The 25527-nt window shown below is 39.2% G+C and overlaps 1 protein-coding gene across 1 annotated transcript in view; it reads left to right on the forward strand.

Moving 5' to 3' along the window:
- PCDH15 (protocadherin-related 15) overlaps window positions 1-25527 on the forward strand; it is a 369468-nt gene that overhangs the window by 305095 nt on the left and 38846 nt on the right. The window contains exons 23-25 of the mRNA XM_010566632.1: window positions 411-520; window positions 1541-1681; window positions 13171-13298. Of these exons, the coding sequence (XP_010564934.1) occupies window positions 411-520; window positions 1541-1681; window positions 13171-13298 (379 nt within the window). The remainder of the gene's footprint in view (window positions 1-410; window positions 521-1540; window positions 1682-13170; window positions 13299-25527) is intronic.

Consider the following 25527-nt stretch of genomic DNA (forward strand, 5'->3'; position numbering starts at 1 on the left):
ATGCATGAGTTTTCCTGCATGCATTTCTCGTAGATTACTGAGTTTTCTTAGTAGAGATGAGTATTATAAAAGAGCTGTTAAGTTCTAAATTTTACTTGCAGTTTATCAGTCTGCGGTAGTTCTTGTCTTTCTGCTATTTTCTACTCATTATTCCCTGCTTTTCCATTTCTCACGTCAAAGACCCATCTTTATATTGTCACCTCTTGTCAGTTAGACATCTTACTGTTTTTTGCATTTGTAGAGGCAAAGGTTAAACCTTTGCCTTTTTAATATGTCTTTCTGTAATAACAGATCCTCTCGCTTTGGCAGCCTAATAGATGGATGAAACTGCTAACCTGAGGAATAAATTTCAATAATCTGCTGTTCAGGCAACGGGAAGATAACACAAATACTTTTGTTCAATTCTGCAGACCCCCGCCAGTGAGTGAAAGTGCACCAAAAGGAACTGTGGTTACAGTTGTTACAGCGGCCGCCTTGAACCAGACAATTGTGTATTCAATTGTTTCAGGAAATGAAGAGGGTAAGGACTAATATTTTGGTCTTAGTGGTTATGGTGAGCCTAGTGCATGCATCAGAAGTCTTCAAGAAATAGTGATTAGAAATAAAGCTGCTGAGGTGAAATCCCGCCTCATCTGTCTGCAGGAGGGACTGCCATTATTAAGCCTTGAGAGATCAGCTGAAGATCAGATTAATTAGCAGAATTACAATAAAAATTAAAACACAATCAAATTCTCACTGATGCAAAAATTCACATTGGTGCCACACAGTGTGAATCCATGACATGCTGAAATAAGACTATAAATAGCTTTGATGGAGTTGATTTGTTTAGTTAGATATTAGGAAGAAATTCTTCACTGTGAGGGTGGTGAGGCACTGGCACAGGTTGCCCAGAGAGGTGGTGGATGCCCCATCCGTGGAAGTGTTCAAGGCCAGGTTGGATGGGGCTTTGAGCAACCTGGTCTAGTGGAAGGTGTCCCTGCTGTCCCCCTAGGTGTCCCCCTAGATGATCTTTAACGTCCCTTCCAACCCAAACCATTATATGATTCTATGAGTTGTACTTCTTGCTTAGAAATCTGTTTTAAGGCACTATAGACTTTGCCATGCTGTAGCCACAAGTATTAGATTAGAGCCTGATATTTAAACAAAACGCCATTCCTGCATTTGCATCCTTCTCGGGTATCCTCTGCGATCCACCTTGAAATCTCTAAGCAAAGTTACGCTAAATTATTTGGAGGGATGTGAAAGAATTCCCCATCCCATCCTCCTTTTTGTGAGAGTGGGCTGTTTGTCTTGTCTGCTCTTGCCAGCATGTCCTCAAGTTGGTCATTTTAGTACCAGGTCAGATTCAGGTGCTGTGCTCCTTTGAAGACAGCTTCAAAGAGGAATCACATGGGCTTTTAGAGGCCTGAGGGAGGAATGGGAACAACTTTCTGAAGACACTGTCAGAGAATAGTGTCATCACCAAAATTGAAGCACTTAGGCATTAAAGAAAAGTGGGTTTGCATCTTAGAAAGTTACTTCTGTTTTTGCTGGATTTCAGATGTCTTTGCTATTAATAACAGAACAGGCGTGATCTCAGTTAAAAAGTATCTGGATTATGAAAGTGTGAAAAGTTATGAGCTTCGAGTTCAAGCAGACTCTTTACAAGTGGTACGATCCAATCTGCGTGTCCCTTCCAAAAGTAAGTTTAAAAATCCTTATTTCTAAATATCTTTTTAATATGCATATGTATTGTTATTTTTTGAGGATATTGATAACTGCACTCTAGCTAGTGACCTTGTTTTGTTATCAGAATTACAGGGGTGGTGATGGTACGTGAGCAGCAGAGAGTGCATTTGTGGATCTCGATGCTTGCCTTCCATATGTGGAGCTGATCAGTCTTGAGCTAAATCCTCACAAATCATGTCTGATGTTACACAGTTGTAAGCCTTACTGATACAGACAAAAGTCATGTTTATATATAAACAGAGAGTTGATGGCACAAATTGAACGTTTTCAGTGTAATTAGGGCTTTTTGTGACGGAATGTCACAGTTACTTTTTCATAAACACATTATACAGCCCAAATACAGGCTTCCTCCCTGCTGGGCTGGTAACATCACAGCAAATGTTGGGACACTACTGAGAGGAACGGGGAATGGATACACAGCAAGGGTGACAAGGAGAAAAAGATTCCTTCAGCACCCCTCAGGGTCTGCGTAGAGTTTATTGCAACCCTGATGGAGAGCAAACTGGAGGCAAGGACCTGCTGTGACAAAGACAAGGTTCTTTGCAGGATCTCTAGGCAGGAAGGGGTTTGTTTACAAACTTTTTTGCTTTGGCTCTGTCTCACAGTGAGGGTTTTCTTTTTCTCTTTAATGGTTTTCTTGTTCTAAGAAAAGGAATTTGAAATGTCTTTTGATGATTTTTATCATCTTCCCTGTAAGGAAAAAAGTCTGGAAAGGCTGGCTTTCAAACATCTGGCTCACTTAGTGTCCTGTCCCATCCTATACAACTTCCTATTTAAGCCACAGTTAAGCCCTAGTTAAAAAAAACCAAACCTTGTACCAAAAAGTGTTTTGGTACACGTTTTTACACAACTGTGTTTGTTGTCTCAATTTTATTTTTTTTTTATTCTGTATTTTTGGTCTGTGAGTCTTAGTTTTTCCCTGCTCTAGCTAAGGAGCATCATGGATGCAATGAAAATAAGCCAAGGATGGTGAACTGTTGCAATGAGAAAAGGGCAGTGAGGAATTGAACGTTTGTTTAAGGGCTATGAAAATATTACCTCCTTTCCTTTCAAATTGAATGTAAGTTTATTTCAAGTCATTGTTCTGCAGTCACAGTTATTCCAGTATGAGCTGTGGGCCAGATCTGTTGCAGGTGGCTGGAGCTTTTTCTCCTCTGCACTTCCACCAGTGTTAATCACAGAGCAAATCTTTAGCACTGGAAAAAAGCAGGCTCATCCTAACCAAAAACACTCCCATGAACTTGAGGGGAAAACTTCAGCCTCTTTCATTTATATATGTCGGTCCAAGAGGTGCTGCTGTACCATCTCATTGCATTCGCCCCTGTGGGAGCTGAGGAATCCCCAGGAGGTCAGGCTTTGGGTACCTGCTGTTTATTGACGTGTGTGTATAATTCATTCAAAAAAGGACTTTCACCAAAAAAGGACATTGGTATATTTTGAAACCATGAAATACAAATAGAGTTTAAATTTACTTCAGACTTCAGTTTTATGCAGGTAACCAATATTTAGTTACTTGTCAATCCAGGAAGATGGGTGGGAGGAGATACCATAAAACAAATGCCAGTACCAGACTGTTCCTAAACATCAGTGAGATTTGGGCACTTATCAAAGTGTGTACATAGTAAAACCCTCTTACGATTTTTGGAAGCCTCCAGTAATATAATGAGCTATTTTAGTTCGAGTGTGTCTTTTAAGGCATTACTGGCAGTATGACGCTGTGGGGATTGTGCTGCCACGGACTTTGTTTTGATTTCTGTTACCAAGGAGGTCTGCATGGCAAGCCAGGGGCAAAAAAAATTCCATCAGTCTTTCATCTGCCACTAATGTTAGGCTGTCACCTTTCCACCTGCCCTGAGTAGGAGATAATTCATTGTGCCTGTGTCCAGGCACAGAGAGTACTGGGCAAATTAGGACTCAGAGCACAGTGTCGTCCCTTTTTTTCCTTTGCTGCAGGGAGAAGTGAGCTGTGTCAGCTTTTTACTTGTGCTACTTAGGGCTTTTTGGCTGGGATATTGGCAGGCAGAGAGGCAAAGTACCACCCCATTATTGTCAAAGGTGACAAAGTTGTTCCATGACAGACAGAATCTTTCCCACGCTGCAGGTTGTAATCCACAGAATTAATAGTCTGAGGGTTACAAAGGAAGGGCCACCCTTAACTAACTGGGCTAATTCTGCTGTCCTTTTTCTATAATTAGTGTATAGATTAGAGATCAAAATTCAGATTTTCAGGATAGTAATTTAAACAGGGTGCAAGTCTGTTTCTTCCGTACTAACATACTACTGTAGAACCTGCCTGCAATACTGAAATTGGTACTTCATGAAAATATGCTTTACGGGTTTGTAAAGTTCTTAAAGATATTAGACTTAATGGGCTTCAGTGTTTGAGAACATGCCATAAAACTGGGTGATAGACTATAGCCTGAGACATTGTACGGGGGGTGGCAGTTAAAATACATTCATCAGGCTTTCCAATACTACCCACGTAACCAGCAGAAGATTTTTGGAAATTGAGCATGTATTATCATGGATATTTCTTCTTCTTTAAGAAAGAATTGAGAGTGTGCATGGTGTAATGTGTAGGGATTATTCAGTGGTCAGAATTTTAAGTGTATTAACAGCAGTGTAAGATTCTATGTGCTGTTATAGCCACCATTGATGATGTATCTGGAGAGGGAGAGAAAGAGAGAGCTAGTGCCAGTTGACTGCATTTCTTTGTGTCTGGGAGAGGTGCAGTTAAGGTTATATTCTGCAAAATGTGGCCAGGCCATATGCAGTGAGGAGATAAGGCTTCCATGCAGCATACATCTCTTTTCATATCTTTCTCTGACATGGATGAACAGACAAGGGAGTCAGCAGGTTCCAGCAGAGGTCTTTGGGCAGACCTCACCAGTCAGGGAAGCAGCAGCCTCTGATTCCCTCTTCCGACTCAGAGTCTGCACTAGAGCAGTTCTCCCAACTGGGCAGCAGTTTTAAAAAGGTGATAGCTGAATTATTTTATTCAGGGATACTTGATAATGACTGGAGTTTGAATTTGGTCCAATTTAAAGGAAGGCGTGCGCTTCCTGTATGTGTTTGGATGTCCATGAGTATACAGCATGTATTAGGTTTTGCGTATGCACTGTGCTGGATGGATAGCTAGAGAATTTGGTAGATGTATATTTATAAAATGCTTTATAAGTATCTGGCTAACTAAATCATGTCTTTGTAATGGAGATGCCTTGACCTCTAGGTTTGATTCCTACATTTGTATGATGTATGTCTTTCCATTTTCTTGGCACCTTTTTCTTTCTTGATGAGCTTTAATCAGATTAAATACTACTTCTGAGTTTCGGGGCACTGAATTGACGAACTACAGTGGAAGGAGATGAGGCAGAATTAATGCACCACTGCAGACTTTGGTGACATTGAAATGATGAAATACTTTGCAGATAGGTGATTTTGAATGCACTTCTCTAGAATTATGTAATGTTGAATGAATACACCGCTCTGACACTCAATGGCAACAAATTGCTGCCAGTTCTGGTGTTAGATACCACTGAATTGGTGAACTGTTCTGGAGAATTTGTTGGCAGTGAATTGATGACCTACTCTGGAGCTGCAATGATGAGTCCTTCTGGAGCTAGATAATACAAGCACTGATGAACTGCTCAGCCACAAAACAGTGCTGAATTTTACAAAGCTCAGAAGCTAGGTACCAAATTGTTTTTTAACTGTATGGTATTACAGAAGATAATTACATAGAAGTAGGAGTTTGAGTTTTCATCTGTGCAGTGGAAAAGTGGATGATACTGCATTAAGTGTAACTAAGCTTGTCATTCAGTGATAGTGCCGACTGATAGCGTAGTAATAACCAAATAAATAAATGAGGAGAGAAAGTAAATTGAGATGTCCTTTGGAGTATGAGAACATAAAATTGGTGACTTAAACTGGGTTTTTAAAATACGGTACTAAATCATGCAAAATCACACTGTCACTTTCAGTGGAATTGAACTCCTTAAATGAGTTACTTTAACTGAAACTTTATAATATGAAATTGCAGCGCATTTTTACTTCATTTGAATGGAAGAAGAGTTAGGTTTTCTGATGATAGTGGATTAAAAGGTTGGAATTCTGGCTTGAGGAATCAGCAACTGGTGATGCTGAGCCTCAACAGACCTTCAGTATTAATGGATTCTCCAATTCATTTAAATTGAGCAGCCTGGGGGTTTTTTTCTGTCTGGTCTTTGCTTCTTAGGTTGTCTATCACAATAGACTTTAGTCCAGTGGTATACTGTAGGATTGTGATTATGAGCTTCCAGATAGAAGCTTTCAGTTCTCTCTCAGTGGATAAGATGAAAAAAAGAAAAACTGATATGTAAGGGGAACATCATAGAACTGTGTGTGGCAGGATGTGTTCTGCAATTGGAAGGTGCTGCTCTGTAATCTATCACAGAGCGAGTAGCTCCTTCCTCCCAGAAGGAGCTGTGAATTAGTGAGCTGAAGGGAATGTATCAGTACAATTAATCACTTACTAAACCAGAAGTACTTCTTGAACAGGAACAGGAGAAATGTCATCTTTTACCTCATTTGAGCACTGTCAGCTGTTTGCAAAGTTTTCATCTGCATCTCACTGTCCTGCAGTCTGATACCCAGGGAAATGCGGTCAGAGCAATAACCGTGTTGTGGCAAGTGAGGAAGGGACAGGAGGAAACAGACGGGTTTACAGGAAATCAGAGGGAGCAGCAAAGAGAAAGTGCTGCCTAAACGCAAGCGAGAGCGAGCAGTGGAGCAGTATAGACAAGAAAGGGCGAAGAGAGGGTTTTACCACTAAAGTAAACATGGTCCCAGTTTTAAGAATCAAAGGATTAGTGGGCATCTGGTCCCTGTGCCAGACAGATGAAACATGCACTGGGATGGGAGACACCAAGGCTTCCCACTTTGATCTGGAGAGAAGGGTATATTTACAAGAGAGTCAGAATATATTTGCATTTGAACACCACAGACAAAAGGGACCTCCAAATTCCTCCCAGTACAGAAATGGAGGATTCAGTCTCATGTTTTCCAGTGTGCAGTTTCCAGCACCTGAGAAGAGCGCATCTTTTTATTCCCCAACTCTGTACATATGACCCTTTCAGCCTGCTACCGCACTGTCCCTCACTGAACTGCTGCCAATAACAGTTGTCATTTGCTCTCTTATCTTGACTTATCGTTACCTTCTGTGCAAAGCTTCACCCATCCTCCGTGGCTGCTCAGCAAGGTAGTCTCCAGGCTGTTTTGGTGTCTGTCTGCAACTGGACATGGGTGCAAACAGATTGTTTAAAAATTAAACCTTACAAGCGAAGGTGTTACCAGTTGGCACAGTGCCCAATGAAAAGTTTGTCTTCATTAGAAGTTACCTGTGTTAACAGCTTCTGCTCAATCAGTTGCTGAGGGGGAGGCCAGAGGGAGTATTTTTGAGTGCAGGTTGCTCTACTGTAGATTTTTTTGTTTGTTTTGAATGTCTGTGACCGTGAGATGCCTATGCCTCCCAGGTAAGTCATGTCCTCATGGCAGGGGTGAAAAGGGGAGTTTCTTGTGTGAAGGACTTGTAAATGCAGTGGAACTCCCCCCTACACCTCTGATCTTGTCACTTGCATCTTCATAAGGAAACTTCTGGCATCGCTTGTAGTCCCACTGTCATGTCTCCTGCATCCTCTTTTTTTATTTTTGCTTACACTCTTGCTGACTTGATTGGCTCTAATTAAAGAGTAGGGAAGGGAAGAGCAGCGAGTGTGTATTTCACATTCCTAAAGATGCAAGAATAATGAGAGAACCACATGGTTGGTTTTACTGTCTTTTAAGAGAAATTAAAAAGAAATGAAAAGCACTGCAAGCAATGAATTTGTTATTTTTTACAGTTGTGCTTGCACTGGCTTGATAAGCAGATTTCTTTTTCAGAAATGGCAAGTGCCGTCTTTGTGTTTGCATCCAGCCTGCTACAGGTGAGAACTAAAACAAGATATCCCTCCAAACTCTCATGGGTGCTGCAGAATTCAGAGTAGCACAAATTTTTATTAAAAATCAACTTTGAAGTAGAATTCAACAAGCAAGAGGAAAGGTATCTCAAGAGTGTTAGACCAGCTGAGGGGGGAATACACTTCCATGTTTTTTCATTTCAATCAGGTGTGCTAAATATTACATTCACTGCCAGGTGTGAATATGTGATCTTGGTAGAGATGGTTTTTATTTTGGTATCGAAAAATTTTTAAGCAAAAATGTACCTTTCAATTTATTATTTACATGTTTTATTCATTCAGTTAGAACTATTTTTTGCCTTTAGCACAGCCCCAAGCAAGAAGTGGTGCATACCAATTCCCCAGATGTATGCAGAGGCACTGCCCCAAGGAGGGTCATTTCTGTTGTCAAATTGCTGCTGTAATCCCAGCTGTGAGGCAGGGCTTTGTTGTGGGTGTTGGATGGTAAAAGAACAGATCTGTCTCTCCTGTAAAGTTTTTGGTTTTCTAATCACAAAGTAAACCTTTGGGAATCATAAAGCGAAAAGGAATAAAACTAAGTTTGCAACCAAAAATCTGCAACTGCTCCATACTAACTGGGAACGACAGTTTTTCTAAGTTAAATATTAAAATGAATTCTGTATCCCTGTACTATTGACTTTTCAAGTAGCCCTACATTTTTAGTTTCAAACATGTTGCAAAAGTTTGTTCTGATGGTGTTTTATAAGTTGGCTGCCATGCCAGTCCCTGAATCCGGGAAACGTGACAGATGGACAAAATATGCTGCAGAGCCTAAAGAGCTGCGAATCTGCCTCCCCTGCCACACAGCTCTGGGGTAGTTTCCCCAAAAGCCACTGGGACAAACTTCAAATTTCTCTGGGCAACAAAGCAATGTCTTTTAGAGAGACTGCATAAAATGTGAGCTCCCTTTCAATTAATTATTTGGTAGAAAAAGATGTTTTATATTTATTTAAATCAGACCTTGGATCAGTGCTGTTCCAAATATGTTGCTGCTTCCGTCTCGTCAAAGCTTCTTTTTGCACTGTTCTTGATCAGCTACAGCATATGATGCGCTTCTTCAGGCTTTATGGGCACATGCTGATTTAGATCAAAATGCCACGGAAAAATATTCGGTGCTGATTCCTATTTGGTTCTGCCAAATTTAGTAAGGCGAGATTGAGTGCAGCTGCAGTTCAGTTTAGTTCACCTGCCAAAGCACAAAGTCTGCTCAACAGACTTGTAAGACAGTAGTAAAGCAAAGTGCTATTGAACCCTGACGAATTACAATTCTCATTCCCAGTTTGATTAAAATGAACTAAAAGAGAAAAATCTGCTGTTACCTACTGTAGAACAAACAGCAACTGCTTAAGCTAGATGCATTTTTTTAGTGTTGAAATTATCAATGGATGTAGAGCAGCTGTATCAATGGCTGGTTTGGCATATTATAGAAGACAAGTGTAGTATCATTGGGGAAAGCATAATGTAAAACAAATCTGCTAACACTTAAAGTGTAGGTGACACTGTCCCAGTGTTCAAAAAACATTGCTTTAGTTCAACTTAATTTCTGCAGTCTGGTGAGAAACTCCAGGCTCACATGAATCAGGCACATTATTAGCACTACTTAGATAAGCAGTGATACCAGGTAAGAGTTTTCAACAAGCACGTTTGGGAAAAACTTCTGGAAATGCTAATGCACACTAGTTCTGACCAGCTCCCTGGAGTTTTTGTTGTTGTTTTTGTTTTCTGTGTTAGTCTTTTGTGATCTACTAGTTTTATGTGTTTCAGAGAATCCTCTGGTTTCCTTTAGAGCAGCTTTCAGGATGTTTTCAGTCTCCTTAAGTGAATCACAGAAGCTGAAAGATCCAAATGCCTCATCTTCTAGTCTTGGGAATGATTGTTTAGCTGGAGCAGTGCATGCAATATGTTTGGTTATTATAAGCTGAAGATGACTTATAAGCAGCTGCAGTTCTTTATACTCTGGGCACTGCAACCCATCTCAGGGGGGTCTAGAAGAGAGGAGGCAAATGGGACATGGGAGACCTTGCAGGAGATTGCAGTGCAGAAACTTCCTCTGCCCGGTGTATTGTCTGGGAGGCTGACTTGACCTTCATGACTGTTGAACTAATTGCTGTGGAAAATCCAGATGATAAATGTGTCTTAGCAATAAAAATGTGCAGTAAAACTAAAGAAACTGCTTATCGAATATTATCTGCATACTTTGTGTGCAGAGAAGCACTTCCCTTACAGCTGAAGGAAGGCAGTTGTAGCACTCAGGGTTTTTTTCTCTGCTTTTTGGCCATCTTGGCAGTCTTGTTCTGCTTTGTCCAGGGAAAGATGCTTTTTCTTCTTTCACCTGGCCAGCTATTTAGGTAGTTCAGTCACAGTAATAAGAATTATACTTTGATTGCACGAGGTCTCACAAGAAGTGCCATGGAGGAGTAACCTCTGGTTTCAACTCCCAGAATTTATGAAAAGGAATGTAACTGGGGCTGGATTCCAGATCTAGAATACCGAAGCAGCAAGGTTTTACATACATCGGGATACAAAATTTCCCCACTGGAAGGTGAGTGTGAATGTTGGTGTCCTTTGGCATTCAGTGTCCTACCTGCGAGAGTATCAGTAACTAACAGCACACGTTATATAGTGGATGCTGTTGCCTCCACTCAGGTACCAGAAAAGAGGGCTAGAGCCACACACAAACGATATTTAAAACAAGTGTTAACAAATTTGGAATATGAAGGAAAAGAAGAGTCTAATGCCGGAGTCGAAAGCAGACTCTGTAAGAAAGTGCTCAGGTTGGGTGGCCTTTTCAATCAGGCAGGGTGCTGGAGGTGCAGGGGTGGTGGACACAGGAGCACCAGAGCCCCGTGTGCAGGGGATATCTGACTGAATCGAGCAGGGCAATTCCCCACGGCAAAGGGTCTGATGTGACCTTCACACACATGGCCGCGGGGATTTTAATGTGCGCTGCTTCTAGGCTTTTCTGATGTGAGAATAAGGCAACCTCTGTAACTGGCTGGGAGTTGTTCACTACGGCCAGCTGTAGGCTGGAATCAAATAAAAAGCACGTGGTAGTGCGGAGTTCACAGATGCCACGTTCCTCTCCATCTGCCAGAACGAATGAAGTATCTTACTGCCCGATTTTTGTACACAGCTTATAAAATGAAGGTGTATGTTTAATTTAATGTTAACGATGCTAATTTTAGTTTGTATATATGCAGGATATTTAATTTGCTTTGTGCTTAATGTAATAACTTTCATTTCTCATTTTCAAAGCATTCAACCATTGCTAAACAAATCAGCATTTTGGCAGCTCAGAGAACTACCAGCAAATTAAACAAATGTTTTTGAGCAAATTGCAAAGCAAACTTTGCACGAGGCTAAGCCACCTCACCAAAACTGGCTTGAAATGATGAAGATAGTGAGGAGTACGCAAAAGATGTTTAATTTGCATTAGAGAGAGCCAGTGCAGGTTAGCAAATGCCTAGTCCTACCAGCACCGAATGTGATACAATTAGGATCTTCCCTACAGCAGTAAACTGGTGCCAGCCATTGATATAACTGTTCATTAGCTCAGCAGGGCAAGGTCACTTACACACATTGCCTGTAATCCTGCTTCAGTTGCCTTCTTCCCTAAAGGGTGTAGCTGCAGTGAGAAAGCCTGCCTGGGGATCTCATTTTTCTCAACAGGGCTGCAGATTCTAACTGTAACTTAGTATTGCAGCCAGAAACATTGAGGATCTGGTTTAACAAGAGAGAGATTTGACAATTCGTAGGACCTCACAGAACCTCTTTGACTGAAATTTTTCTTCGCTGTGATAAATAATGTAGTCAAGGTAAGAAACGTTCTTTTAAAATGAACATAAGCAAACTAGAGATGATTACAAATAGACCATTATGCCCACATTACACACATTCAGATGTTGGATTATGGCTTTTTTTTCACGTCCGTAAAAAGAGAGCTTGTCATGAAATCATTTTCCCGTGAAGTAACAGCACCTAAAAGTTGTTTAATATATCTGCATGGATCAGTGTGGAAGGTGAATAAGTGATTATTCCTCTGAGGAAATGTAATTTCCTTTTTTTCTTTCCTTTCTCTTTTTTCCTTCTCTCTGTACTAATGCATTGGATGGCATTTGAAATGTTTTTTCTCAGATTTCAGTTACATTTATGAAGTCCTCATTTGTTTCCCATCAGTTAGACCATCAGATAGACAGAATATCTTTGGTGACTTTGGCAGTCTAAGAAATAGTCTGGGTTTTAATTTTTTGGTACCCTAAAGATAGAGCTACTAAGGTCTTTCTAAATGAGACTGCATTTTGAAGCTAACTCAGATCAGCATGGCACCTGTGCAACATTTAAATTACCCTGGCACTGAAACAAGTTGGGAAAACCAACTCTGAAATGAGGCAATTTATCACTTGAAAATGTGGTTTTAATGAACTGGATATCATAATTTCCAGCAATCTTTCTGGATTATACAATTCTGAAAGAGAGAAACAGATGTTGGTATAGATTACTGCGCAGTTGAATCTTCTTTTTGCACTAGGTCCACAGTTTTTGCTAGATGTTTTTTCTTGCAGAAGGAGAGAGATGTTTATTGTTCAGTGGGATGGATCAGTAACTGTTTAATAAAATGCAAATTAACAGCAGTATTTTGCTTGAAGATGTGTTGAAACTCTAGGGGGGAAGTAGTACTTCTTGAGTTCCCATGGGCCAGGCCAGGTTTGTGATGTAGACAGGCTTAGGCATGCATTCCGTTAACACAGTAAATTCGTTAGGTGTTGAGGCTGCATAGCCAGAGCTATTGTATGACATTTGTGAGTTTACGGACACCGTGGCAGAATCACCCATTAAGTATTTGCGTGGGAGTTAGTAATAACTAAAATATATAAAGCAAGCTGCTCTTTGCAGTGTAACTACTCATGTACTTCACCTGTTCGTTACCTCTTTATAACACTTGTGAGGATTTAATGTGACCAAAATCTGTGTAACTGAAGTACAATATTCTTTCTTGTGCTTTTCTATTTATTTGAAAAATTAGTTGCAGGTCTTTTCTTATATTTTCCCCAAATACCTTGCTTTCTAAAGAAAGCCATGGCAGCTTTTTGCTTACAGGCAAATTCAGATAGCCCTAACAGCAAAGTGCAGGTGTACAGATAACAGGAATCATTTTCTGTAAAGGTACAAATTTGAGCTCCAAGTTAAATCAAGATTCATTCAGAAAAAAATGCCAAATGCAGAAACAATAAAGGTAGGTAAAAAAAAATAATGCATGAAATCTCTTGACTTCCCTCAGGTTCATACTTTCCATGCCAAATGTGCCATTATTTCTAATGTATTTATTTTTACAGTATTATCTATACACTTATTTTACATGATCTGTTTGAGCTGTAAATGTATGAACTCCAGGAAGTGTTAAAGATTTATTGCAAAACTTTCTATGTATACTTTCCATTCCCTCTTTCAGGTAATACAGCCAAGGTATTTATTGAAGTGAAGGATGAAAATGACCACGTGCCTGTCTTTACCAAAAAAATGTACATTGGAGGAGTGTCTGAAGATGCCAAAATGTTTTCTTCTGTGCTTAAAGTTAAGGTAAGACTGAAATTTTTTAAATAACATTCACTTGCAGTGGGAAAATATTTAGTCACTGGTTAGATTTTTCACGGGAGGTTACGAAATATGTTTCTTCTAAAACTGCTTGAGCTTCTCAGACACTGGCAGTAATTTCCATTTGGTTTCTTCTTTCAAACAAGTATAGCAAGCACAGAATGGGTGATTCTTCTTATGAAGTCAGTGTTTGAGTATGAATATGAGTGTGATGGTTTCCATTTGTGTGTGTGTGACTGACATGCATTGGCCCAGTATTCCAGCAGTTACTGATGCAAGTTGATTTTGAGCTTAAAAGACAGGTTTTATTTCTCTTGAATTTTATGTGCTTGTTTTTTATTTGACGATTTGTAGCTATTGTTTTAGATATGTTAATATTTAGAGGATTCTTTTATGCTCAACACTAGTTTTTACCTTAAATTTTTCTGACTACTTCTTTGGCAGCAGCATGTTTATGCTTTAAAAAAGGAACGAACAGTTTCTATTTCAGGTCAGCAAAGCAGTTTCAGGTTTGTGCACAGTGACACAACTGTGAGTAAAAATGACTGTCTGTAGATTTTTTTTTTTTTTAAAAAGAGAGAGAAATTTCAAGGAAAGATAATATATAGAATGTAATTAACATCAGGCATAAAAATAGCTTAGAATAAAGCTACTTGTTTTCTGTAAAATGCTTTGTGATGCAGTCATTTGTGCTAGAGACAGCTTGAGTTGCCAGGACTTTCCAAGTCAGCTTGTTTCCTCTGCCCTTATTTTGTTACCTCAGCAGGCCTCCTGCATCTTTTTTCACCTTAAGCGTTAGTATAATAGCTTTGAAGTTGCTGATTCTAGCTTATGCATGAAAGGGCACAGAAATATGACCTGCTAAGAGTTTTACTTGGACCTCATGATGTGTTTAGAGTACCAGGAATGAAATAGAGAATATCAGAGCTTATTAAAGTTGTCCATTGCTTTTTTGTTTCATGGCAGTCCTTCCCAAAGTAAGCCCAGAAATGGCAGAAAAGTGGGAAATTGTTAAGCATTGACTATTGGATAGAAGCTTCTGTAGATGGTATTTGTTTACTTTGTGAACTAGTTCAGAGTATTTGTTTTTTCTTATTTTTTTTATACAGTGCTTATCATAGGCAAATTTTTGTCCTCGGAGTATCCATATTGGTCTTTTCTAGAAATACATGCAGCAGTCCAAGTAAACAGCTGGGAATTTACTGAAGATAACTTGGAAAGGGAACATCATAATGTATAAATCTGCCCTATGCCAATTCTTCCCAGCTTTCTCTGGAGGCAGATTGTGTCTGAGGCCATAGCAGGTAGGGACAGACCTACTAAATGGGGCTGGTCAGGAATTCCACGTTACATGCTGCCCCGGGATGGTACTAAGGCTGAGCTCGTGCTTGCTAGTCTCCCAACTGCAAAAACGTGAAGGGGCCTTAATACCGCTTTGCCCCAAGTGTGTTCCTGGCGTAGCAGAGGATGCTGTTCAGCGGCCAGCATGAAACGTTGCCTGATGGAAAGACCTGTGCCCAACCTACAGGATAATCTGAAGAACCAGATCAGATAAGATCAGTTAGCAGGTCAAAGTCAGTGCGACTTCTCTCATAGCTTTATTTGAACACTGAGTAGTTCAAAACAGTAGCAATCTTGAATAAAAGGGAAGGTGTAGGGAGGAATTATGATGAGAGGAGATGAAAGATACACATTGGTCACTGGAAAGAGTGATTAGCCCAGAAGGCATGTTTACTTACCTCTGCTTTATCAACTGTGAAGACTCAGTTCAGGCTTCATAAATGAAGCCCAAAAAAGTCATCTAGCATGTGCAATGCCTGTGTTTACTGTAAGGATTTATTTCTATGCGATTAAAGAAATTGTAAATTGAGCAATAAAGCAACATTATGTGTTGGAAATAATACTTTCAGAAAAAGAATTGCAGAATTTCCTTTCATTGGTTTCTTTTCCTCCATCTTCTGTACTGAAGTTTTAAGGTACACCAGATTTCTATACTATATAAAATAGTGACATATAACCAGATATCTGCTCAATTAAATGAAAACGAAATTCTAGATGCACGAGTTAAAGAAATAGTAGTATTGTTGCTATTCGGGTGATCTGAGACCATGACTGAGCAGAGTTTTGAAGGTAGGGGTAATATTTTTGTTAATATCTTTTTTTTCCCAGGCATTTTGCTGGTTATTGCTTCTGGCTACGAACCTTAAACTGAAGCTCTAACATACTCAAAAACAGGAAACTGAAAATTGTGTCAAATCCATGAACTTTAAAAGTGCTGAAGATAACAGTACTACACAAAGATACTGGAGTAGATGAAGAATACTGAATAGTAGAGTTACTTAGATAAAGGAGTGTTATCTGTGTGAAAGTAAATGAAACACTAGACACAAATGTAAAATTGCATTTTGAGTTGATTATACAAAATGTGAACAGGCTGTGATATCCTACCTGGCTTTTGAAGAGGCATTCCTGATTTCTTAGGCACAGATATTCATGTGTGTCAGTCAAGGGGATAAGAAGTGTGTGAAAAAGAACAGGCATACAGGTAAGGGATATTTGGGGGTGAAGAGGGGAATCTGCTTTTACCCTTCAGAAACATTTGACTCAGAAATGGTGGTCAGAGGACAGAAAAGGACTATCAAAGGAGTACACAAAAGAAATTACAATTTTATGTCTCTAGCCTGTTCCTGTTAAAGCATATGACAGAACTCTCCCTGGGTTTGCTGACAGGCAAAATAGAACAAGGTATGAGACAGAAGTTGTTACTAGTGGATGGCATCAAACATAACTGTGTGCTTAGTTAAAGTAAAATTAGAAACAGTTAAGAAGTGCTTGTTGCAGAAAATCAGGCTGTAATTTATTGTTCTAGCACCAAGCATTTTCAGCAGTCGGTGCTAGTTAGCCTATTTTCTGTCCTTTAGAAAAAAAAGTAATTGCTCTGTTTGTTAGTTAAATATGATACCCATTCCAATTAGTTTTAAGAATTAATCAAAGTAATGTTTTTTCTTGAAGAGTTCAGGTGAGTAGAATTAAAAGAGTAGTTTTCCAAGTTGAAATTTTTAAGAACATTAATAAAGTACACGCATAGCTTGCACTGTAGAAATTATTCAAATTTTGATTCTAATGGGGAAGCTAGGTTTTTAGGAGGAGTTTAAATGCATTTGCTTTCATCTTCTGCATTCATTAATAGTTGCTAAATTTTTTAATGACATCTGAGTAATTTTGAAGAGAAACTGATGTTCTTGGCATATTCTCATTCTTCCTGTCACTGATGACAACTTTGATGATCCTTGAACATGGGGTATTGACTAGCAGAATATTTTTTACAACTGGAAGACATTAAACTGCATAATGTAGATGATTGAAATCATTGTTATTGAGACTCATAGTGAATGAACGTTTTCTAACTATGAATAGTGTCATGTTATTTGTCACAGCAATGACATACATTCACCATTGTAGAAAAGTATGCAACACTTCCTGCACACTGGGACCTAAACTTGCCTTTTTTTCCCCTGTACTTCAAGGAGATACCAGCAATAAATAGGTACTAAATGTGTAGAAGTGACATTCACCTTTTAATTCGTTTCTTATGTAAATTCCATTATCCTGAGGGAAGGAGACAGTGTTTATTTTAAATTAAAGTGTAATATTGTTGTTACCGAAAAAAGAACGGACTCTGAATTGAGCCAGTGTTTTCCTTGTATTAAACAAAATTAGGCATTCTAGAGGTACAGCAGGGACTCTGTTGATTAACTCCTAGCTTCTTTGGGTTTTGTCTTGATTTTTATCTATAAGTGACAGATTTTGCTTGAAAACCTGAAAAGTCGAAGACTTCTATTAGTAGTGGATGATTTAGATAGTCAGGTCAGTTGTTTGAAAATTCCCAGCCCACCTTTTCTTTGTCAGTTACTCTGTGCTTGTGTATGTTTAATACCAACTCCAAGGCCCTTATTTTTATATCCCTTCATGTGAACATCCATACTCCTAATGACATGTCAGTTCCTGCATCTGTGGACAGGGCTAATATAAGCCATAACATTGTTTTGTACCAGGGTATTTACTGTGCTGTCAATATGTAGAGGTGGTTGCCAAAGTTTGGCTCTCTAAGTGAGGTGAGATGCTTAAGAAATTGCACAGGAAAGGGGATAAACTGAAGTCTGTAAAACAGTAGGGCATATTAGAAGAAAAATGAGGAGAAGCCAATTCAGCAAAGAGAGAATAAGAAGATAAAAAAAAGCACTTGATCAGAGGTGAAGTAGGATCCATCTTCTGCTTTTATATCATAAAAATGCAAGTTAATGCTGATATATCTCTCATGACTCTTTCGTCAATTGTGTGACTGTTATATACCATAAAGATGGTATAGATCATGGAAAGGGATGGATAAGTCAGGAATGAAGATAATTCACACTGTGACCTCCTACATTTATTTTCTTGTGTGAAAGTGATAAAATATGACAAAGTTCTCCTTTTTTGAGGTGACCTACTTGCCCAAGTGTTGGAAGCATTAAGGGCAGGCAACCATTTGGCACTCTATTTGATTGCCTTCATATAGTAGCAAAAAGTTTTGTATAGCACAACTTTCATAGCATAATTTACTAGTTAACCATATTATAGCAGACTTTCAGAGAAAATAAATCCCATTCATTAATTGTATTTTTACATTTTTAAGCACAAACATGTCTTTAATTTGCCTCAATGGGTACAATAAAAATTCCCCTACAAGGGCCTTCTGGCAGGCTGGCGGAGGATGCTGCTTCAGGAAGCCCTAATTTTGGAAACACCAGCACTGGCTCCGCTAGTGAGAAACGCCTTTTTCTGGAGTGGCAGAAGGAGTTATTGTTGGTTGAAAACAGGGATCAGATTTATTGCAAGAAGCTGGTCATTGTAGTTCATTTATATTAAAAGCAAAGTGGGGGGGTTAAGTACATAATGCTTGAGGTAACAAATCATCATCTGGGTACCTATGTTTACTTCAGCCTTTTACATCTGAAGATCAGGGTCTGGAATTTCATGTTAAGCCCAAGTGCGAGAGAGTGGTTTGGTTTCTGTTACCTTTAACCCATGCGTCCATTTTTGAGGAAAGTATCATGACAGAAAACCAAGACTCATCTTGAAACTTTTCCGTTTTCCTAAAAGCACAAGGTCAAAGCTGTTTGTGGCTTAAGCAGAGGGTTTGAATGAACACCACACAATTCTTTGTTATGTTCAGATATCTTCAGTTTCAGCTTCCTGAAGTTTGCAACATGTTCCTGAGCTGAGCATCAGCAGCCAGGAGGGAGATCATATGAACATGGCTGCACCAATCGAGGGCTCAGTCTGCTGAAGCTCTGGGACAGCTTTACAAGTGGGCAGGTCTTTGGGGGCATCGTGGAGCAGTTTTAACATGGTGCTTTAACCCAGTTCTTGTTGTCTGAAGAGAGGTTGGAGCAGGCCTATGCCAACAGGTTTGCTTTGTCCAGTCGCTGTGGGTGGAATAACCAGGGGAAAAGATCAATGGATGGGTGGGTTAATTGCAGTAAGCAGAATGACTGGTGTTTAGATATTGATATGGCTCCTGCAGTTAGATGTGATTTACAGGGTATGCCCGCTTTTATTTGCCATTGCTGTAATTAAATTAGTTAAGCATAATAATCACAGTGGCAGGCACTTGCCAGCAGTTATGGTTTAGCAGCAGTTTAAGCTAATATAATTTTTCCTTTTTATCAAATAGGAGATGGAAAAGATGAGCTGAGAGAAGTTAGTTAGGAAGTACTAAATTGTAGATGGTTACCAGCATAGATATTAAGGAGGTTCAAAAATTATTTTATAATCTGGGTAGAAATTAATTGTGTCTTTATTTTAGAGAGTATGTGGGTTACATCAAGCAAGAGGTAAAAACTATTTTAAGTTTTAAAAAAAATGTATCTAGTTTTGCAATAGTTCAAAAAAGAAAAATAGTCTGAAATGTCAGAACAGCATTGGTGTTAATACCAAGAGGCGCTCATATTGCGGGACAGGATTAACAGATGTGTTTATGCCCAGATCCTCACCTCCAGTGATCCCTACTCTACCAAGATCTGCAATGGCCTCTTCCAGCAATTGTCCAGGCCAAGGGATGTATTAAGGTGCTCGCAGCTCTCTTCCCAGACATGCACCTTTATTTTCCCAGAGGAAAGCGGGAGGGGTGTGCAGAGCACTTTCTACTCAGGTTTTGCCCTGGGTAATCGGTGTCCTGCCGACAATCCCTGAAGCTGTAGGCAGATCTCCAGTTCTGTCTCATTTTGGCATCTATTAAGTTAGTCTCATCTAGCTCTCTGTCTTTGTACAGTGTTACTGGCACATGAGAATGGCTCATTTTTGATGAGTGTAATTTAATAAGACGACAAGCTTTATGGCCCTGTGCAAAAACTACAGCTTTCAAATAAATAAAAAAACCCAACACAATTAGTCCCTCTTTAATAGTACTTAATGATTTTCTGTAGTCATTAATTTTTAATATAGTAGTTTATGTAAATGGGGTTTAGATAAATTCATCACAAATATACTGCTGAACATTTGTATGTTTAACTTCAGTTGCTTAAATCATTCTGTACTCTGTGGCTTGAACAAAATTTCACCCCTCCCATGAGAGCACAGTTCCTCCCCTCTTGAAAAATATTTTGTAAAACACCCCAGTCTTGGCACTAATTATGCCATACAGCCTAGTGAGTAGCACTGGGAGTAAGAAATAATCTAACTACCATGGGCCAAACACAATGGAGGGAGAGAAGAAAACTAGTACTGAGTACACAATCTTACACAGGAATTTAGAGACAAATAGGCCAATAAAATATTGGATAAACACTTCTCTCATCATCAAAACAGTTACATATGTGACTAAGGCAAATACTGTAGATTGCTTCTCCCAGCTCTATAAGGTACAGCAATTTTGCTGGCAGCAGCAGCAGCAAGCACCCTCTTAAATACATTGATTTGAATATAAAATCCTTTTAGAATAGGGTAATGCATTGTCTTGCTCTAGATTTTTAGGAAGATTACTCTAAGTAGATAAAAAGGAAGCTTGAGCTCAGAAGAATGCCACAAATCTTTATCATAAAGTCACTTTTGATTAGAATTAATTTGGTTAATGATATTCCATATGAATTATTCTATATGAATATGAACGTTTTAAGGCTGGTGTCCTCTGATAAGTACTAATGTCTCTTAAAAAAAAAGTAAAAGGAATATGTTTATTCAAATGGCACTTAGGCTTTAGTCCTTGCATCTTAAAGACCATGTTTATATTGCTAATAGCTCAGCAGGAAATGTGGAGCTGTGTTAAATACCATTTCTCTTGAAATGATGGCTGAGGCTGATTATCATGTCTCAAATCTACAGCCAATTTCACACAGCCGTCTTTTTAAGCCTACTCATTTCCCCCAAAGCCTATCAAAGATACATAATGCACAGATGAGATCTTTTGAGTCCAGGCTGAGGATCTGATGAAAGACCAAAGGGTATTCAGAAGCCGTGGTGGTAGGACAGCTGCACTCTGTCTTGGTTGTGGGTTATTTGGATTTCCCTTTTACTCTACAACCATCGCGCTGGGCCTGCAGTGGTGGGACAGCTGGAACAGCAGTCTGGATATTCGCTTTAATTACAGTTCTAGTAGAGCTCAGAAAAAGGTTTCAGGTGTTGGGCAGTCCTGATGGGGATTGGTGTTATAATAACCTTTTATGTTCTCTCCCCTTTTCTGCAATTCTCTTTTTTTTCCCCCAGAATTTTTGATGTATATAGGAGCCCGTTTCCATGATGAAAGGCCTTTTCATGCTTGTTGTTATGAATATGTTAATTAAAAACAGATGTAATACTCATAACTACTAATTTATTAATTTTGTGGTTTGAGATTTGCTTTGCATTTCATTATATTAGAATTATTTATTTTGCTTTGCCACTGGTATTTTCGTATAACTCCTGGTTTTCCCTTCAGAATTAGACCCAGACTTCCTTTGGCCACATACACAATATTTTCAATCTGCTCTATAAAAACAAAACCAAAATCAACACAATCCCAACAACAAGGGAAATTACTAGCAGGAATTGACTTTTCACTATAACGGTGTGTTACTAGTCCTTTCTTTCTGAACATTATCTTTAACAGTATGAATGTCTCTAGTTTTGTTTATTGAAGTGCATTTAAATGAGGAAACATGGGAGGTCCTAATTCTAGTAAAGTGAGAGGTTTTTTTCTAAATTACTCCTCAGTTTATAAAGGTATTTTTGTACTGAAAATGTTTGCAGAAAAGGAAGCTTGCCAAAATAAGTGCCAGTGAATCAAAGTCTCTGGAAGTGGCTGACCTGTGTTTGATAGAAATGGCTGTAATATGAAGCCAGCAAAGAGGTTTGATGATGATAATAGCAGCCAGTGGAGTCTGAAATGCGGTTACATCCTGAAGGAAACTTGATTCTTTTACAATATGGTTGATCAAATTTTCATTTCAGCCCTTTTCTGTATTTTGTGCCCCTTTCTGATAGACTTCGTAATGTAACTTCATCCTTTATTACTGTTTGAATATCTTAATGTACAGAACAGCAAAATAAAACAAAGCCATTTTATGCTACAGGTTTTTACACTAATGACACACAGGGCAACAGGAATTACTCTTCACTTAACTCTAATCCTTGAAAGCAATCTACCTTAGCAGTTGCATACTGATCTAAAGCAATTGATAAAATAAATGTTTAAAATTCCTGGGTATGGATATGTGTTACATATAGACAGAATAGTGGGATAACTTTTTTGCCCAGATGCATTTACCCATGCTAAATCTCTGGTTATTTTCTATTCATGCCTATATCCTCTAGGTTTTTGGTGTTTTGTTTGGTTTGTTTTTTCCTTTTTCCTTGGGATGACAAGTAAATCTTCAGAGTGGCAAGTTCTGTAAAAGTGAGATTCAACCCTGGGCCCCTTGAGACAGCTTTCTGCTGTGAAAGACAAAGTGTTCCTTTCTCTAATTTTGCTTTTGCATGTACACAAGAGAACAACTTCTGTATAAAAATGAACTGCTATGCCAGTCACAATCTTTTATTAGTTAAAATATGATTTATGAATCACAGGAAGTAATCTGTAGGGAGAAAACATACTTGGTAGAAGTAAAAATCTACTTTGAAGCCTATTTGCAGTGACAACAGCACAGCCTCAAATACACGCATCTGCTGTAACATCTGGCCTCTGACAGGAAGCTGCTTGCCCTGCTAAGAATAATATTACAGTAATTCCAAGCACACAGGTAATTTCCTTCAAAGAACGTATCTCTAGATAATATGTTGACTTGCTAAACTTTCTACTCTGGAAAACAGTACTATTGTTTTCCTTTGGCAGTGTTCAGGAAAAGCTACTACCCTTTGCGATTTTTTTCAAATGTAATATTAGATTGTTTCAATTATTATGTTATTTTCCAACATTTTAACACTGTTAGTCCTGCATGTGCCTTCCAGAGTAACGTACTCCTGGAACAGAGGCTGGAAGGGGTGAGTACGCCTGGAGTGTTCACAATGCTGGACCATTCCCATCCCACGGAGGATCAGCTGCGTGGTCCGCACTCCCTCCCAGCACATACACATAAACCTACTGTATCGAGCACTAACTGCTATTGGCATAGCAGGATATGCTATAAAATCAATGCTTCTAATTTTTTTTTCAAAATACAAGTTTGGGAACACCTCTTATTCAACATTTTTTCCTGTCCGACAGCCTATCAAAATTGATCCATGTTTCCACACCTTGGGTTTTTTGACACCATTGGACGAAAAACAACTCTCATTCTTTTTGGGTTTGGGTTTTTTGGGGGTGTTTTTTTGTTCTTGTTTTTGTTTTTTCTTACTACCTGTATTTCTCAGAAGTTTCTGTGGAGCTGGGCTTTACTTGGAGTGGGCTGGGCACTGATTGGCAGTATGCTTAGCAGAGTCCGTTCTTTTTCTCTTTGTTGTAGTACCTGTGTAAGTATGCCTAACAAATGATGTATTTAAAGCATAAATTAATGAATGTTTGGCTCCATGCAGCCCTCATGAAAGGTGATTATTTTACATTTCTCAAGTGTGCACGTTTCCACAGGGATTATCACAGTGTGAGGCTTAACTATGTAGCCGCAGAATCACGGTGTTACGGTAGAGCACTTATCCCCTCACCCAGAGAGACTTGTAAAAGCAATGCCATGTGGCAATAACACTCTGATATTGTCATCAAAATTGCCAGTGGGTTGTTTGGGATGAGCATTAAAATCTTCATTAATCGTAACTCCTGAATCTATTGCATAATCATCAGATGATTACAGTTTTTATCATTATCAGCGTGAGCTAAATTCAAACTAGCTGCTTAGAGTTAAATGCAATTGTTAATTTTAAATGTTTTCCAGTCTCCCTACCAGGGTCACCCTTAATCATGAGCCTGAGGATGCTAACAGGGCATGTAAAATGAATGGGACTGGGCTGTTGGGTTTTTTTCTTCTTCCTAGCAGATGGCAGGTTCAACTGTTTCCAATCAGTTGCTGGCACATAAATAGCTTTTAGAACAAGACCATTTTTGCTGGTAGGAATTTACAGATTGTTGAATATTTTCAGTTCTGAAGCCACATCTGCCATTGTGCACTTTTAGAGGCGGTTTTACTTTGTGATTTACAGACACTTAAGCCAGTGAGTTTGTTGTAGCTATTGCAGTTTTCCTCTTTTTTTTCTGTATTTCTTCATTACTGTGCTCTTTTACACTGTTACCTGTCTCTAGCACTTTGGAACTCATGGTCATCGGCTTGGTTTTGCCGTAGTGCCTCAGAAATTTATAGCTTTGCATGTCCTGACATCTGCTCCTCAGACTTAACCTCCTTTACAGACCTCTTTCCACCAAATTCTCAGCTGTGAGATACTTGCACAGCCTTTAGGGACAGCTGCTGTGTGAGGTGCTCACAGGCAACCCAAGTCTTGTGTTAATTAGTTACATCAGTTACACCAGAAAAAACATATATACTAGGACAAACTGTAACTGGTTACAGAGACACCGCTAAAGAGATGCCTATCACTCCTAGTTTTTGGCTCATCTGCTTTCATCTCTAGTCTTTGAGGCATGCAGCTTGACTCAGCTCTAGTGAATCCTATATATTTCCATGCTTAAGCTAAGGCTTTTTTCCCCTCTCAGTTCTCCCAAAGGTGAAAACCAAACTAAACAGAAAGTACCCTTCCTCTCTGTTTTAAGGCAACTGATGTGTTAAAAGCACTTTTTGTTGGCAGCAAAGCAGCTGTACCCTTCATCCCATTGCTGCTGCAGTGCTGGGCTGAATTAGACATTGCTTATCTGAGGGCGAACCCAGCACTGACGGCGTCCGTCTCTTTGCTGCCTCTGCAGTGCCAGCAGCTTTAACGTTTCTAATGACTTGCTGCGAGTTGTGCTGGCAGTGCTTGTGTAGAAGATGTAGTCACCAAGAATGCTTGGCTTATTGGTCTTTTTGTTCCAAGAGAGCTAGCTGCCAATGAAATTAAAAAAAAATAACCGTTAATGACTTTGCGGTAGATACCCTCAATGTTAGGGCCTAGAGCAGCATATTTCAGCTGATACCTGGCTGGTGTCATGTGCTTTTGTGGTGGGGTTAGGGAGCACCCAGCAACTGCACCTTTTCTTGCGTGAGAGAGGATGGGTAAGGGCTGGAGGTAGCACGCGGTGATGCCAACGAAACTCCGTTCGTGTGGGCACGCTTACGCTTAGTTACAAGAGGGTTGAAATTTGGCCTGGTAATTCCTAAAATCATACATATTTATCAGTACTCAGTCATAGCAGAATTTAGGAGACATCTGTATTTCTTGCACATAACAAAAGGAAGATATACTGCTATAATATTAAGATTAAGTATAGCTCTTTCTCTTCTTTGACAGTCATAATGCAACTCTTGAGATGTCATATATCTCTTCCTAATGAAGTGTCAAAAATATTTACCTTCAGGACAAATTACAAGAATAGCAAACATCCTTACTCTGTATTAAAGAAGTTGGTACATTAATGTCAGCAGCTCACAAGCTCTCTCTGGTGGTCCTGCAAAGCTGAACATTGCACTGAGTGTTGTTAGGTTTGATCCTAGTATAAATAGTGGTGAAAGGGGGGATGAAATGGAAACAACAAAGTTAAAATACTTGAAACTGGAATCTGATGATTTTTCCAAGTTCCTCAGGCGGTTTTGCACCTGTCTTTGCTCATCTGCGTGTAGAT

This window comes from Haliaeetus leucocephalus, unplaced genomic scaffold, assembly GCF_000737465.1.
Source record: "Haliaeetus leucocephalus isolate CR32 unplaced genomic scaffold, Haliaeetus_leucocephalus-4.0 Scaffold216, whole genome shotgun sequence".
Classification (NCBI taxonomy): Eukaryota; Metazoa; Chordata; class Aves; order Accipitriformes; family Accipitridae; genus Haliaeetus; species Haliaeetus leucocephalus.